General features: G+C 36.8%; 4 protein-coding genes across 12 annotated transcripts in view; 1 reads left to right on the top strand and 3 right to left on the bottom strand.

Moving 5' to 3' along the window:
- The window catches only part of LOC126378034 (uncharacterized), a 43,014-nt gene extending 38,880 nt beyond the window's left edge, over positions 1-4,134 (top strand). The window contains exon 6 of the mRNA XM_050026109.1: positions 362-4,134. Coding sequence (XP_049882066.1) covers positions 362-3,646 — 3,285 coding nt within the window. The 3' untranslated portion in view covers positions 3,647-4,134. The remainder of the gene's footprint in view (positions 1-361) is intronic.
- The window catches only part of LOC126378076 (tyrosine-protein kinase-like otk), a 105,015-nt gene extending 99,844 nt beyond the window's left edge, over positions 1-5,171 (bottom strand). For both annotated transcript variants that reach the window (XM_050026215.1, XM_050026216.1), the window contains exon 1: positions 5,119-5,171. The gene's annotated coding sequence lies outside the window, so the exon portion shown is untranslated. The remainder of the gene's footprint in view (positions 1-5,118) is intronic.
- A 1,152-nt stretch (positions 5,172-6,323) lies between these two features.
- LOC126378214 (uncharacterized) lies at positions 6,324-10,210 on the bottom strand. The gene has a single exon (XM_050026436.1). The coding sequence runs from the start codon at positions 10,084-10,086 to the stop codon at positions 9,733-9,735; it is 354 nt and encodes a 117-aa protein (XP_049882393.1). The 5' UTR covers positions 10,087-10,210; the 3' UTR covers positions 6,324-9,732.
- LOC126378037 (MAP/microtubule affinity-regulating kinase 3-like) overlaps positions 10,202-17,416 on the bottom strand; it is a 140,574-nt gene continuing 133,359 nt past the window's right edge. For 7 of the 8 annotated variants that reach the window (XM_050026115.1, XM_050026114.1, XM_050026120.1 and 4 more), the window contains 5 exons: positions 16,953-17,024; positions 13,658-13,717; positions 12,273-12,378; positions 11,327-11,486; positions 10,202-10,352 (listed from right to left, as the gene is read on the bottom strand). In XM_050026115.1, the coding sequence (XP_049882072.1) occupies positions 10,294-10,352; positions 11,327-11,486; positions 12,273-12,378; positions 13,658-13,717; positions 16,953-17,024 (457 nt within the window). In that variant the 3' untranslated portion in view covers positions 10,202-10,293. The remainder of the gene's footprint in view (positions 10,353-11,326; positions 11,487-12,272; positions 12,379-13,657; positions 13,718-16,952; positions 17,025-17,416) is intronic. The other variant, XM_050026119.1, reaches the window with a different exon arrangement.

Below are 17,416 nucleotides of genomic sequence, written 5' to 3'. Positions count from 1 at the left end.
AGAAACCTTAACTCGTCTGTTTAATTTGAAAACTCGCGCTTTGACATTTACTCGCTCTATTCGCGCAGTTAGCGTGCCAGGCCTGCAGTGTGTAACTTGAGTCTTATATGGTATGGTAAAAATTGTGAATTATTTTCGTTTTTTTCCTTTATGTTTAGGAGATAGCCGTGGTCCAATGCCATTCTGTATAAGAGTTTACTTAACACGGCATACGACCTTATATTAATTATTTTCAGATTAATATTTTCTTGTTTCATACTTTTTAGAGCGCGATTTTCCGTAGTCGGGTTTTAGTTAAACTTCGATTTTTTTAGTACTTAAATAAAATGCATTTTAGAGACACTAATATTTCTTGTTACAGGCACAAAACCAGCACAATGTCACTCAGCTGCTGCCTCAAGCTGATCAGCCCCGCAACTCACCGGTGGATATCTACCTGCTTCACCAGCAGTTCCCCCCACCGTCACTCGTGAACGAGCAGCTCATTGCCCCGCACCCAAACCTGGTCCAATTCATACCACAACCACCTACCAACTACTACAACCCCAATCCAACGCAAGTAAACTTCAACGTACAAACTCAACACGTTCAAACGAATGAACGAAAGGAAGGCAACTACGAGATACTATACGAAAACGAAAGCTCCACACCTCTTCCGAGAGAGGGAATAAACGAGCAAAAAGTTGATTATTCTAACAATGTAGTACAAGTATTTAAAGATACAAATTGCACGCATGATGAAGATAAAGGCAAAGGTGAAATTAAAGCTAAAACCACGAAGCTTTTCGCACAATCGTCTGCTAGGGAAAGCAAGAACATAAACGGCAATTTCGGAGCTAAGCAAGTTACTCAAAGACCATTAACTTACAGAGGTGCTGTTCATTTCAAAGTAGAACCTCCCAGAGAAAACTCTAGAAGCGAAAGGTATTATTACAATACAGACTCTCCTACCACATCTACAAACGAGAGATACTATTACACCACTGATTCTTCTTCTACTCCTTCTGATGAACAATACTACTATTCTACAATTTCGTCTACACCAAGAACTACTACAGAAGATGAGAGAATTTCTCGATTAGTAGCATCTACTCAGGATTTGATAACCAATGAAGATTTGCTTAAAATAAACCACGCGGCTGAAAAAAGTGTGGGTATTAACACTGACGACGTCCTAAAACCACGTTCTAGGTACAGTTTAAGAGCTCAAGAATCTAGATATAGTCAGACACCCAGAAGTAAAATCACTGTTAAAGCTAAAATAGGCAATATAGTCGACAGTGAGATCGAGCATGTTGAAAATGACAATACAAAAGAACACGTGCTGCAAACAAGTTCAGATCAATACAAATTCGCGTCGCCTATTGTCGTACAAGATTCTCAGTACGAAGATTACAAGGAACAGATTGTCAATAACTTAGTTTCGACAATGGTTCCTTACATAGAAGATGGGTATGAAATCGTCGGAGTCAGAGATGGCAATCAAAGCTACGGTATTATTAATAGCAATAACAATGAACATCAGAATACTGATGAAAACATGGTTAATGTCACCCCAAGACCTTTGGGACAGAAGTATTTGGCTCCAATCACGGTTGCTCTGAGACTGCTGAACGCAAACGATACTGAATCTTTGAACTTCATAGATGATCATGAAACCTCTGATACTGAGCTTTATTCTGAAACTGTAGAAAAACCCCATAATGAGAAAACAGTCGTGGAAATTCAGAAATCTGTTCCTGTATCTATAACTCATATAAACGATGTCGAAGTGCATCAATATTTGGAAGAAGGCAGAAGTAATCAGAAAGGACCGATGGATTATATGAAAACTTTATACAATAAGTACGTCGAGTCTTTAGGAGCAAAGAATACCCAGAGTAATGTTAACGATATTCTTCACAAGTACAATGGCGAGAAAAATTACGAAAACCCTGACAAATATGAGAAAAATCAGGGTTCAGGAGAAAACTTAGATACAAGTGAGAACATACAAAGTGAGGTTCAAGTCAGACCGAATGATTTAGATACTGAAAATGAACGAAAGGAATACATAAGGGATTATTACGATTACGAATCTGACAACCGAAAAATTATTCAACCGATCATAATTGAGAAAGAAGTGCCGGTAACGCAGTTTGTAGATCGATATATAGAAAAACAAGTACCGTACCCCTCACCGGTAGAAGTGCAAGTGCCGGTCGACAGACCCGTTGCTGTTCCGGTACCGTATGAGAAAATAGTCGAACGACCGTACGAAGTGACAAGATACGTCGACAAACCGTACCCTGTGGAGGTACCTAAGCCTTATCCAGTTGAAGTCAAAGTCCCTTATCCAGTAGAGCAAAAGATCTACGTCGATCGGCCTGTCCACATCCCTTATCCAGTGGAGAAGTTGGTGGAGAAACAAATTTTGCATCCAGTCCCTGTACCAACGCCTGTAGCGGTACCCGTAGAGGTCCAAGTACCGGTTGAGCATCAGGTTCTATACCCCGTACCGATTCGAACTCCCGTACCCGTCCCGGTCGAGGTCGAAAAACCCGTTACCGTTGAAAAAGTTGTAACCCAACAAGTACCTTACCCAGTACCGGTTGAGAAAAAGGTACCATATCCAGTACCGTACGAGACTAAAGTACCTGTTCCTTATGCTATAGAAAAAAGAGTACCTGTGCATGTAGACAGAATTGTTGAGAAACCAGTGACTATTACTAGGTATATTGAAAAACCGGTTCATATTCAAGTACCGGTACCACACCCGGTGCCTGTGCCTGTCCACGTTCATCACCCAGTTCACGTAGATAGGGTTGTTGAAAAAAGAGTACCGTACCCGGTACCGGTAGACCGCGTGGTGGAAAAGAAAGTACCGGTGCAAGTTCCGTACCCAGTCGAGAAGATAGTCGAAAAAATCGTCGAAAAACCGGTTGTCGTCACTAAATACGTTGACAAGCCGTACCCTGTCGAGAAGCGAGTGCCTTACCCGGTCGAAAAAATTGTCGAGAAAAAGGTACCATATCCCGTGCAAGTGCCAGTGGAAGTTAAAGTACCTTACCCGGTCGAGAAGCCGGAACGAGTGCCATACGCCTTTGAGAAACCCTACGCGATATACAGTTACGCCCAAGGCGCGAATTCACAACACCACCCGCAATACTTGAAGTACTCCCCGGAACAGCACAAGTCAGGAATCCCTCCACCGCACGTTCAGAATCAAATACAAAAGAACCAGGCACAACAACTACAGGCTCAATACGCTCAATATTATCAGAATCTAAAAGACAAACAGGAGAAAAACGAGCAAATACAATCGACTCATTGGGGAAATCTTTACGCTTCTTCGTATCAGCATATAAACAACACGCCTGAAGGCTATAAGATTGGCGAATTCAAAAAGTCTCCACTCCTAGCGAATTATATCAACTACGTAACCAATCAAAACCAGCAATCTTCTGCATACTACGGCCCCCCTCCAATGCAAAACTATGACGATCAATGGGAGAAGAATAAGAACTATATTGTAGAGCTTAAGCTGCGGAGAACGGATAGACAACCCAAGTCCAGCTTAAGAATAGAGTACGGCGGTTTCAAGCCACCTCTAATACCCAGTACTGAAGTCGACTTGGACGGAATGCCTATAAATAAAAAAGATTAAAAAAAAGGTCTTTGATGACAATGGAAGGAGCGAAAGTGGCGTGTCAGAATCCTAATAAGTGGAATTCCGTGTTGTCTGCCTACCCCAACTGGAAATACGCGTGATATGTGTGTAGGTTTTCTTACAACGAGCAAAATTATGTTTTAAACGGGTTTAAATTCGAAAAATAGTAAATACCGGTAAAATACTGTTTACCGTTAATTTTCTGAAATATTCGGTACCTAAAACCGGTTTTGAATAACGGTACCGCGGAGTTGAGATGCTAGTATACTAGAAACATGAAATTCGGTTAAAAAAGTTGATCGCTAAAAATAATTATTGATACAGTATTTAAACTGTAAATATGATTGCTCAAATGTTTAATCGATTGTTTTCATGTAAGTAATAGAGATGTAAGTTAACGAGTCATATTTTTTTATTTATATCATAATTTTAAGTCTTTTACTAACTTATTTTTTATCGTATTAAGTACCTACGTCTTGTACAGAGGTTACCTAGTTATTTATGTTTCATACTAACTCTAAGTTTGTAAATATAGGATGAGACTGTTTTTAATTCAATAAAGATTGAGTTATTTGTACCTTAACATGGTTTTATTATCTATTTCAAGTTTTGTTTTTTTTTTACCTTTGTTGGGTTTTGCTCTTAGCCCCAGACTTGCCTGTAGGCATTGACGACGCCTAAGATGGAGTGAACTCGCCCAGAAGGTGCCCGTTCACTCTGGCCTTGAAAGCACCCGGGTTATATGCGTTCGGAAATACAGAAGACGGCAAAAGATTTCACTTACAATTATTTTGCAAACAATGTTATGTTCTAAATTAATTCCATGATCGGAGAACTTGGTAAAATTTTGATTGGCAACCAGTCAGTTAGTTGGTTACAGGATTGTAGTAAGTGGAATGCCGTGGAGTCTGCCTACCCCAACGGGAAATAGGCGTGATTTTATGTATATGTATGTATGTAACCATGGAATTATGTAACCAGTCACATGAGCCAGAGTAGTCGTTACATGAGCCATGTCGGGGTCCTTTGGCGGGTCAATACTAACCCTGACAACAGGGTTGACGAGGTTCGTAATGCACCTCATAACCCACACGATAAGAAGAAGAAGATGGTAGGTAATCTTCTTCTTTGCGAGTCGATGGCGATCGATATTAAATGTAGGTAATGAATATAACGTAAAACAAAAGGACCCTAGCATAAGCCGCGGCCCTGGTATTGTGGAGAAGCTAGATTTTCAGCGAAGTGTTTTTTCGGAAATTATAATCATCATCATCAATTTAAGAGCCACGCTCTCATCGGTGTAGCATTTTCCATTCCAGTCTATCAAAGGCCAATTCCTTGACTTCCCTATAAGTCACGACGTTAACCTTTTCTTTAATCTGTTCCATGTAAGCTCTTCTTGGTCTTCCCTTCCTCTCTTTCCTTCTAGCACACTAAGAGATTATAAATTATATTATAATACCACTTACCTCGTCCGATGTTGAGCTGCAGTTAAAACAAGAAGTTCGTCACATATTGGCCCCGATTCCTGCAGACATCTCTTAATTTTACTTTAAGTTATACCTGTCATTTTCTTATCCGCCGAAAAGGAAAGGGACGGATGATTGACAGCTCTTAATTTTAGGAAGAATGAGTAAATAAATGAATAACCCGGGCGAATTTTTAGACGGTTGTTTTAGATTTGTGCTTAAAATTGACGTGTGTTCCATAAATTTTATGCTTGTCGATTACCCGTCCCTTTCCTTTTCGGCGGATAAGAAAATGACAGATATAACTTAAAATAAAATTAGATGGTATTTACAGGAATTAGCACCATAGTCCCAGCAGTGTAAAATATCTCACTAAAGTTAAGTTACCCAATTTTTATCACTCATCTTACACATGAAATAATATAAATTTTAAAAATAATTAAATTAATGACGATACATATTAAGAATTTGGCAAGGACAGCAGAACCCGGTGGAGTAATGGATAACATATTCGTCCCGGCTTGACAAGAGCTGCGGGTACAAATCCCGTCTGAGTCTGATTTTTTTTCCATTTATTTTTCTCTTTGTGCTTAGGAAAACTCACAAAGAGACATAAGGTGCAAACAAAAATCAAATAATACAAAAAATAAAGAAATACTACTACTAAATAGGAAGAATACCACTGACCCCAATTTTTATAAATTGACATTATGAAGGCGACAAAATGGCGCCGATGTGTAACTACCCACTTTTCGTCCGCTCATTAGTCGCTGATATTGTAGTATACCCACTTATTAGAATATTGTAATACCATGGTAATACCCGAATAGTATTTTTTTTATAATCAACAACAAAGTCAACCGAGGTCAAGCGTCGTTCACATGTCATGAGTAAAGCGGCGACACACTGGCCCTGAATCCTGCAGACACCTCCTATATTTAATTTAAGTTACAGCTGTCATTTTCTTATCCACCGAAAAGGAAAGGGACGGAAGATTGACAGCAGTAAATTTTAGGAAGAAAGAGTAAATGAATGACTAACCCGGGCGAATCAAATAGGTATCTCGCTGGTATACAAACCGTTTGACGTGAGCTGTCAACTTAATTCTGTAGGGTTATTGGCCACGATACATGTATCATGTGTTTGGGGAACGTCGATTGGACAGTACCTCATTGCAAGACATAAGTAATAAATGAAAAGCAACATTTTGGAATTAAAAATAAAATTTATTTCCACTTGAATATCTCACAAACGCCGTTCGTCGGGCTCGTCTACACTAGATGATGTAAAACAAAGCTCATATATATAAATATATAACTACATGTTATTATGTATCCTGGGTGCCAATAACCATTACGATAACCCGGTCTTTAGACATCTCTTCTGTTTTTAAAACCATAATAAGTGTAGACATTCTAAAACAACGTTTCTCTATTCGAAAATGTTTTATTTGACTTCATTTAAAAAGTATATTTAAATTCGAATTTGTTTAGAAAGCCACGATTTCCTTTTTCGATGGTTACATTTTTGTTCACAATTTTAAGCCCCCCAGGATGTCAGATTTGTGATTTCTTGTAAAAGTACGCTACACTTAAGTATATTATAGAAAAAAGACGCGATCGCCTCACAGCTTACACAAATGTACGTACATACCTATTTTTATAATTATATTTATCACCTAATAAGTATGTGGAACATCACACTCAGTACAGAAAAAAAAGCATCACACCAAATCACAAACAAATTTGTTAATCACCAAAGGCTGAATGAGTTGAAAGTTAAATTTGACACGACAGTGAATTATTGCTATACCTACAAAGTCCATAATACTTTGATCACAAATTACAAGTACGTCTAACATTTTATGGTGTATACCCTATAATGAAGCTAGATTGAAAGTGTTATCAACCTGTACATCATTAAGAGAACGTTTGACACTTTCTAATTCAGCCTTATATTAGAAAGAGACAAGTGCAGTGGGCGACCGCGCTCGTCGCGCTACCGTTATGTGCCGTCTCTTTATTACAATATGTGTTAAAAATTGCCCGAAAACGAACATCATTCATTGCTTAAAATCAACTCTAGTAAAACTATGTTTCTGATGTAAATCTCAATCCATTCTTCATGTATAACGTAAAATAGCGACTAGGTCGCGCAGCCGACACAAAATGGTAGCACAACGGTTTGCCGACAACAAACATTGCTATTTGACGACAGCCATTGTTTTTGTATATTTATAATTTGTCATTATAATTGGAAAAAAATATAATTAACACTAAGCTAGGTTGTATTGAGCGCAAACTCACTTTGTACAATATTACAACATGATTAACTAACATACAATAATGTGTTGCTTGGCCACTCTAACATACCTCTCTGTTTACACCCGGGTAAAGTTTTGGGGTCATTTTAGAGTAGCCAAGCCGTGGTAAGCGATAGCACGAGTAATACTAGAGTAGTTTCCAACGACCGATATTAAATAACCGTTATTTACTCTGATCACAATTTATAACGACTAGACAACCTTGCTTTGAGTTGAAAAGTGTCCTAAATGTAACTTTAGTCGCAGTCTGTAATACAAGCCGTCAAAAACACACCCTCGAAATCCCATATTGCGCCGCGAACTCAAGAAATTGATAAAAATGTCTTTTAAATACAATTTCAGAACGATATACACTTGATTTTCAAGAAAGAAGATTTACACGCTTATTTAAATTAATATTAAAAACCGTTCAGGGCACAATATAGGAACGAACTTATCTACAATTATAAAAGAAGTAAAAATCCATGACACAGTGTGAAATTATGAAATGTATTTATACAGGGCATTGTTGAGAGCGTTTAGAATACGAATAGAGATTTAACTAAACTTACATTCGGTTTCCAACATACGATAAAACCTTAGCAAACAGCAAAAGAATAAACCAACACGCTTCCGCATTAAAATTGATCTTACTCAAACAGCTCGCGAGTGGATATGCTATACGCCTCTTGCTTACCTTCAGGAATACAGGCGTAATGATGTTATGTTTTATGGATCGTTTTATATAAAGCATACGAAACATTAAAAAAAAATCCTTGTATGTAAATTCACTCTTTTCCTAAGGTTTTAAAACATGTTTTTATTCAAGCTTTTCAAACGATGTACCTCTACTATAGATTTGAATTGTCTATGTCGTAAAACTACAAGTTTCACCTTTTTTAGGTACTTACTATATTTTTTTATTATTTTCGAACAGACCTTAACAACTCTATTATTATATACAAAAAAGGGCTATTTATTTTTAATATTTTTTTAAAGACTATTTTTCAATTAGGATTTTCGGTTTAATTTAGAAAACCGGTATTTTTAAAAACGATATGGTACCGTTTTAAATTACCGAAACGTGTTTAACGTATATCTTTATAAAGTTAATTTTCAAATCACTCATTTCCCGTATTTTTATTTATAGTGTACCATACAACGATATTTTAAACTTATAGTAGAGGTAATTACATTATCATTGACTGAATATTTAAGACGGGATAATAATTGAAAACTCTGTTCTTTAAAAAAAACGGTTCCGATTTCAAACCGGTGTCAATTTGTAAAAAAAAACCGTTTATTTTTCCTCCGATCGGTAACACTGGGTATGTTAAGCCGTTAAAAGTGGCTAAACTTAAATATTGACCGAGGTACCTCTTCTATTTTAACCATTTTTTCTTTCTGTCAAATTCATCAAAAATCGACCATTTTACTTACGAAATGATACGCAATTTATTTTTCCAAAAGTCATGATATGATATCTCCAAGTTCAACCATATTTTTTAAACCATCTTAAATATCCAGTATAATTCTCACGTGATCACTCTTGGCACATTCTAACATATTACTATGTTCCATTTATATCAGCTTTACACAAGATCCTAAGTCACAATTATATTTCTTAACATTTTTATACATCGAACCTTTTTTACTTACAAGTTGACTTAACGCTTAGTTCGATACAAGGATCCGCCATTTTAAAATTACGGTCTAATTTCGGTAAACATTACGTGACGAAAGATTAATTAGATGAAAATGTAACAAACAACAGATACACTTACTAACTATAGAAATAGTATTCATAGTTCCCTATTAATAAAAAACATCGAGAAAGGAACCGACGAATTGAAATATAGCAAAAAAGTTGGTACCGAAAATTTTTGACAGATGAAAAATTCTAATATGGCGTATCCCTTAATTTTCACTAGTACAGGAGTCGTTTATCTTAGTACAATATTTTTATAATATTTAATCGTCTGTGTAGACGACGTTGTACTCAGCCACTGGGTCGACGCCGCCGGGCGAAAAGTCTTGTATAGTGTAGTAGGCATAATTATGACGTTGCAAATACAGGATAATTTCGGGACGAACTTTTTAACTGTCATTTGGTACCGAAATTATTAAACAAAATTTTAATAGCCTTATTTTATTGTCATTAACTGGATTTTATTACTGAACTGTTAAGATATTTCGAAATCATTTTCTTTTTCACTTTAACAGTCCAAATTCATAAACATAATTTTATTTTCGACGATACCAAACAACACTCCAAAAGCCCTAAAATATTTCACAGATCATTAGATTCCTACTTAGAAGTCGAATAGCTCTGGAGGGGGTATGGGATCTATGGGAAGGCAGTCACATTCGGGACTCCTCATTCTGGGCTGACGACGTAAGGTGTGCACGCTGTAGGAGTAGGACTGATGTGGCATTTTAGGTTTCAAGGTCTGCCGACCTTGGTCTATATCGGCGCTGTCCGCTCGAAGGGATAACGAAGATCTAGGTTGGATGTAGGTGGTCGAAGCGACCGACCTGTTAGGGGACAACGGCGGTCGGAGATAGTCACTTCGGGCGAGGGACAGCTCCGCCGGGGTGTAAGCAGCTAGGAAGTGAGCTAACGCACCTGAGGGTGTCCGCATGCCTCCGTTGGCGATCACAACCATGTCTTCGGCAGAGAGGCGGAGGGAGTCGGTGCGGGGCGGCGGAGGGGGCGGCGGTGTGGCGCGCTCCGACGAGGACGAGCGCGGCGTGCGGGACAGCGGGGGGTGCGGGTGGGGGTGCGAGTGGGGAGCGGGGGGGTGGGGGTGCGAGTGGGCCGGGGGGGGGGGCTCGCGGCGGCGGCGGCGGCGCCGCGGGGCGGACCCGGGCAGTCACAGTTTAAGCTCGTTCGCGATCTTCGACGCAATATTCTTGAAACCGATGCTGGTGCCTGGAATTGAAGAACATTGAGAAATATTATAATAATGCTTTCATGTACCAGATAATCCCGGGCCTAATCCTCTTAATTTGTTTGGATGATAACTTGTGACTACTAGCCCAAACAGTTCCACCAACCCGCAGGGGAACAGCGTGGCAAATGCTTCATGCTCCTCCTGTTAATTGAGGGGACTTAAGCGGCTATTAGTAGACCAGCCAATTCATCCTGACCGATGCGTCAAGGTCACGGGGATCGTGTAGTCTAATAGCAAATTGGTGGGGAGTAACCATAGTAACGAGTGATTGCCGGCTAGTCTAATAACCGCTGTCTGCGGCCAGCAGTCCATGCTGCTGTGACTGACTTTGTGTCTTATAGTAAAAGGTACAAATCAGATATGTCAGTTAGCGATGATATTGCGCTGCCAAAATAAATATGTAAGTATGTTGGTTTCTGAATGAATTGTCATTGACTCAAAAGAAGAAGAGGGTGGGGGGGGGGGTTAAAAAGGCTTTTTCACATTTGTTGTACTTACAAAATACTCTTAACTAGGTTCATGGCAAATGGCGGCCTTATCGCTTACAGAGATTTCAATATTTTTTTTTATTTGCAATATTGCTTTTTAGATGAATTGCTTCCATGTGGCCTTTTTAACCCTTGTGTCATTTGTTTATTCAAATTCAAATTATTTATTTCAGATTAATATCCATATAAGTACATTAGATTAGATAAATTAAAATTAAATTATATAAAATCAAATAAAATTAAAATTATCAATGACCTAATAAATAAAATAAAATTAATATTATTAATAAAAATGAAATAAAATACATTAGTGCCCATTCGGGTGCACATATACTTAACCCAATTTTAGTTCGACAGCTCGCAAATGAGTGCCGTCCTGCACTTACAATAAGTGCAAGAAAGGGATAGAGCTAATTTTAGTCCTATCAAATGCCATGTGTCTATTGATGTTGTGTCGTGCTTACCGGATATCCGCTTGAACCGCACGCCGTTGAGCGACAGTCGCGGCAACTTGCACACTTCTATTTCCCACTGCACGAGTGAGTCCGCGTTGGGGTCCCCGTGGACACACAGCAGCAGGAACCGCTCGCGCTGCTCGTAATCGCAGTTGTTTGCGTCTAGCACCTGCGATGGATTTAAACATATAACATAACATTGTTATTTGAATAATTTTACCACCTTTTTGTATTTTATGTGTTCTCGCAAATAAATTGATTTGATTTGATTTAAGTTAACGCGGTTATTATTATAATTAAAACACATAATAACGGGTTCTTACCGCGTTTAAATCAGGGATATGAGACTGACGATATTTCGACACTATTCTATTTTTTTTTATTCTATTTTTTTATTTTTTTTATTTATTTTGACTTATTATTTTGTTATTTATTTATTATATGTTCTAATTATATAACATAGCATACGCCCACGAGTATATATGCCAATCGGGGTAGACAGACATACAACCACCGCGAGATGAACTAAGGCTAATTTCCAACAAGCCAAATCACTTAATTTTTACTAAACGTCAAAACACGAAATTACTATGGAATTTGTATAAAAAATCACACGTCGACGTCATAGAAAAACGTGATAAAATCTCGGACTTATTATTACGTTTTTCTTGATTAAAATTCGTAAATAAGTTAAATAGATAAAAGCAAATGATTTTCATTAGTCTTTATTTGGTAATCAGAACTTCATAATTTTTCTTGAACAACATTAGTAATACCTGAACTTCGGGATAGGAAAACCAGTGGAGTGGGTTATTCTTCCAGAAAAACTTCATCTGTTCGCAAAGTTTGCAAATACATACATTTCTGATTTCTGATTTCTTGCGTTTATTTTACTACGATCACAACAAAAAATCTAAAGGACGAAGAAACGAAGGAAAATGAGAGATCTCCTTACCTTCCGTATCTCGGCCATGATCTCGTTGGGGTCTCGTGAGGAGGTGGTCTTCATGCTCCACGTGAACCGAAGCACGCGTGGCTTCACCTGCTCCTCGTTGCCTTGTCTGCGGATACACACCAATTTACATGACACTTACACTAATTAGCACAATGCTACATTCGAATTTCGCAAAAATTACAAATTCTCATTCGCATTTTGCGAAGATATTTTGCTAATGTGGCAGTTTGAGAAAATATACTTTGTGAATATAGTATTTTGCGTCATGATGTTTTTTTTTAATGTGGCATTGTGCTCCTATCTATCTCCATTCGCGGTGGCTTTCACTATTTTAAGAATTTAGCCACGGCTTTGGAGTTGCTTCCTGTGACTGCTTTCCTATTCAAGACTACAGTAAAAGTCATGGCACTTCTCCGTTCGACATAAGCGCGACCTATTACGACTGTTACTGACTATTATGACTGTTGTTGATTATTATGACTGTTATTGGCTATCTAAGTTTATCACAGTGCAATATTAATGGCTCTAAATTCAATGCCATTTATTATGCTTGGTTTGCTAGCACGCTAAAATGTAAAAACTACACTTATTATTGTAAAATATAAATTCGAAAAAGCGAATTATAATATTAAGCTTTTATTTTCTTTTTAATTATACCCTGAACTATACTATTACTATTTATTCGATTGTTCGAACAATCTTATATCTAAAAGTAACGAACAGACAACTACTAAAACATATAGAAGAACATATATGTTCTACAACATTATTCCGACTAAAAATGTAATTAAAATTACGAAAAAATACATTGAAAAATTACAATTGGAAAATAAATTTAAATATCGAGAAAAATCTATCTAGGTTTTAAAACATTTAGAGATTGCATTTAGGACAATTACTAAATGTACAACACTATTTCGACACAAAACATGAGTAGGGTAGGTATTACGACATAGGGACTTCTATGAAAGCACGCTATATTACCTCATTACCCCTTTTATTATCATTTTTAAAAGATAACATTCCAATTCGATGCCAATCATTATTATTACACATATTAATTGTCCAATTGGGAACTTTAGAATAATAATTTTCGAAGCACGTTAAAAGTTGTTTATAACATAAAATCCCGATTGCCAATTCTAATTAAAAATACAAAACATGTGACGCCAATTTATGTTATTATAATTTTATGTTCTTTCTTTATAACAGAAAAAATATTTTCAAATAAAATATGTTCAACCACTTAATTATTTCTCTTTATATTTTCCCACCATTTACACATGTGTATTTTCTAAAAAAAAAAAATAATTTCCATAATTTTGTAATTTCCACAATTTTTGGATACAATTTGGAAAAACAAAGGATAAATGAGGGATAATTACCCAAGCAGGGTTTGTGGGCTTGCGCCTACAGCATGCTTCGGTGCGGTGCCGTCCATAGGCCTAAAAACAGAAAAACATAAAACTAACACTAAACACTAGGATATACCTACATACATATTGCCAATTTTGTATCAAGCTGTAAACAAAGTAAAATGTAATATTTTCAAGATGCTAAAAATTGGAGTAGAATTAACAAAAATGTGAGTAATATTAACAGAAAATACATAACTTTATCCAAAGTAAAATGTGTTCATTTAATATAAAAATAAAGTTTAATGTTTTGGAGAAACGGGCTTTTCTTCTTCTCAGCAATACCACTTCCGGAAGCAGTACCAAGTGTCAGGCAGGATAGAATAGACTCTGGACGAACATTTTTATTCGAATTATTTAAGAATCATTAAAAATAAACGACATTTATAAGTCCACTGCTGGGCCATTGTCGCGAATTAGTGACTAACAGATAGTAATGTCAGGCTGTAGATATAACGCTTAATAGTTCGTCGTGTCAGGCCGTTATCCCTACAGAAATTCAGAATGTCGCTTGATACAAAATTAGCCTGTACAGGACAAGGTGCAAATTATTATATTTTTTAATTCTAAATCAGAAACACATAGAAGCAAGCAGGCGCACATGAAATACGCAAATCATTCCGCGAAGGGCATATAATTTCAAGATCACATGCCAAAGTTCACATACTTACCAATTAATTTCTAGTAAAACAAACTACTTAACATGCTTTCGAGAAAATAATATATAGTCAAAGTTATAATATTGAAAATGGAGTAGAAATTATATATAAATAAAGTAATTATCCGCAATTTAAATATTATTGAAGGTACTTGTCATTTCAAAAATACATCTTGTGATCTGTTGAAGGTACTTCTTAACGATTTTGCCATTATTTTACAAATAAATGAACCGACACTTAGAAAGAAGCAAGAGAAGTATATAATTCCATTATCTCAGCTTATCCCAGTTAGAAATAGGCGTCATTGTATGTTATTGTAAGTTGGTGATAGGGCTAGCAGAGGAAGACCTAGAAGGACGTACATTGACCAAATTGGAGAAGTCCTTAGAAAAGGTTCAATACAACCTACTCTGAACCGGCGTGCGTGTATGAAACAATTGATGAACGCGGAGGAAACAAGAGAAGTGTGTCAGGATCGAAGCAAATGGAATGCCAGTCTCTGCTTGCCCCGGTGGGAAATAAATGTGATGTATGTGTGGACCAACACTTCTGGGCTTTTTGACATGCAAGGCTGCCATACATACATTTCCTTTTTTATTGACGTGGTTAATTGCAGATATTTGCCTTTAACAGCATTCATTCGCTACTGAAAAATTAGAGAACTTCTCTGGCTTTGCTTATCTTAGAATCAGGGAGATATAGCAGAGACTGAAATGAGAGAGAGAGACCAAATGTATTTTAATAATATTTTTTAAATAATGAATTAGTTTTTTTTTTTTTTTTGGGATGGTGTAGGGTACAAATAATAATAATAATGATCATTTAGGAAGCGAAAGACAGAATTCTCCAATGTGTCGTATGCGCACTACTTACATCACGCAAGTACAAGATGTTACAGAATACATTGCAACGAAGACTAACTTGAAGTCGCACCACAACACTAATTTTACAGCAGCCACCATGGGCTAGTGGTTAGGCGTTGGGTTCACTATCTGGAAGGTCCGGATTCGATTCATATGGGGACATTTTCGAAATCACTTTGTGAGACTGTCCTTTTTATGGCTAGGACATTGCAGCCTGCATCACCTGATTGTCCGAAAAGATTCGGTGCTTAAGAAGGCACGTTAAGTTGTTGGTCCCGGGCTACCAGCCCTAACACTTCCACCAACTCGCAGTGGAGCAGTGGTGGAATAAACATGCTACGGGTGACCGTGGGGAGGCCTGTGCCCGGCAGTGAGCATAAGTGAGTGAGTATATATATCAGGCATTTAAACCATATATCAGACATTTATGTTATATTTATTTTCTCTACTTTCAAATACGTTATAATAGTAGAATTATGCCCACTTTTTTCGATCACAAACGTTAAGAATATTACTTCAACATTCACTTAATACCTTCTAATTTTCCCAAGGTAAATTATGACTAGTATCTTCAAACAATAAAATATAATTCATAATAAAAAAAATCCACAACCCTGAATCAGGCACCTTAAAGAACCTCAAAAAAACTTCGCCAAAAAATATCAAAATCTTTTGATCATTCACTCCCGCAAACGGAAGACAAAATGCAACAATCGAATGTTAAAATAACGCAAACATTGTTAATCTGTCAATATGCTTTGGAGGGAAAAATTTGCAACACGAAAACGATGGTTAAAATATTGTTATTCACGAACGTAGTCCAGTCAACTTAACAGTTTACAGATAACATTGAAGTTAAATGAGAAAGAGTTACAACATGTATAGATCAGAGGGGTTGAAATGGCCACATCGAAGCAATTCATCTAAAAAAATCAATATTGCAATTTGACATTTGCGTATATAAAAGTAAGTGCGCAATGCAAACAAATGTCAAATAGCAATATTGCTTTTTTAAGATGAATTGCTTCGATGTTGCCATTTTAACACCCCCAGAGGATAACAAACACTTTTTTGTTATTTGTTTATTGAGAAAAGTGTTACCATTAAATTACCATACAAAACAGTGTCTGAATATTGATAAAAAAGCACTACATTTTTGGTCAGAAGGTAACTTGATCAGTGTGATAAATGTCATAGATGTAGGAACAAAAGTGTACTATTTAAATTTTAGAAATTTGATCACCACTAGCTATTTATTAGTAGCATATTGGATTTCGCGTAATGCAATATAATATTATGTAATATCACCTGAAATATTGCAAAGTATTTTCTTCAAGACTGTACAAATCGAATGGACTACTTAGGTAAGTCGAACACACACAAACTTATTTAAAACCAGTGGTCGGACTATAATGCGATGTGGCGGATTTGTGGTAAATGACATTATCATACATTACATTATATTTGTAAGATATATTTTATTATATAATGCAATGTGAACATGCATTCATGTTTTAGTGAAAATGTAAATTATGAGGGAATATTATATTCACACTTTTTTTTCATTTCCGATTAATCTACTTATAAAAAATATGTGCAGTTACAATTAATTTCCTTTTAAAGTATGTCGTAGGGCAAAAAAATACCTTTAAATATTTTTTTTTTGTTTTTTATTTTCGTCACCACAAATCCCCCTAACCGCGAAGTCTCCACATATAAAATCTTTCACCAATTTAGTAATACCTCCGTTGAATGTCGAGAGAGGAAAATATGCGAGGTTTCTGACGACCGGTTGCTTCGCCCAGGACTGACAGACTGGTGACAACACGGAGCATATCAAATTATATCTTTTACATGTATTATATATTTGGGCTCCTATATAGTAAAAATAATAATTATAAAGCCGACCGCTCGCGAGGGCGGAACAGACTGCACTGTATCTCTCTCTGCCATTCGTTATACCAACTCGTGCTTTCTCTTTCCCCCCGCGCGTCTGTCGCCACCGACGCGGTACAGCTCTCGCGGTCAGACCATAAAGGATGGCGATGAACACCTTCCTCAGGCTTTAAAACTTAAGATAAAAAATGAGGTGTAGTAGCCTAGTTCTTTACCTGTATTATTCAGAGTTATTTTCTAACTTGTTGCATTATATCAAAATCTATGACTTTAAAATTCAAATTAGGAATGCTGCATTAATTTAAAAATTA

This window comes from Pectinophora gossypiella, chromosome 25, assembly GCF_024362695.1.
Source record: "Pectinophora gossypiella chromosome 25, ilPecGoss1.1, whole genome shotgun sequence".
NCBI classification, from domain to species: domain Eukaryota; kingdom Metazoa; phylum Arthropoda; class Insecta; order Lepidoptera; family Gelechiidae; genus Pectinophora; species Pectinophora gossypiella.
The sequence above is the reverse complement of the archived record's forward strand: the minus strand, read 5'-3'. Positions and strand labels throughout refer to the sequence as shown.

Coding starts and splice junctions, on each gene's coding strand:
- LOC126378214 (XM_050026436.1), bottom strand. CDS start 10,086: ATGGTTGTGATCGCCAACGGAGGCATGCGGACACCCTCAGGTGCGTTA.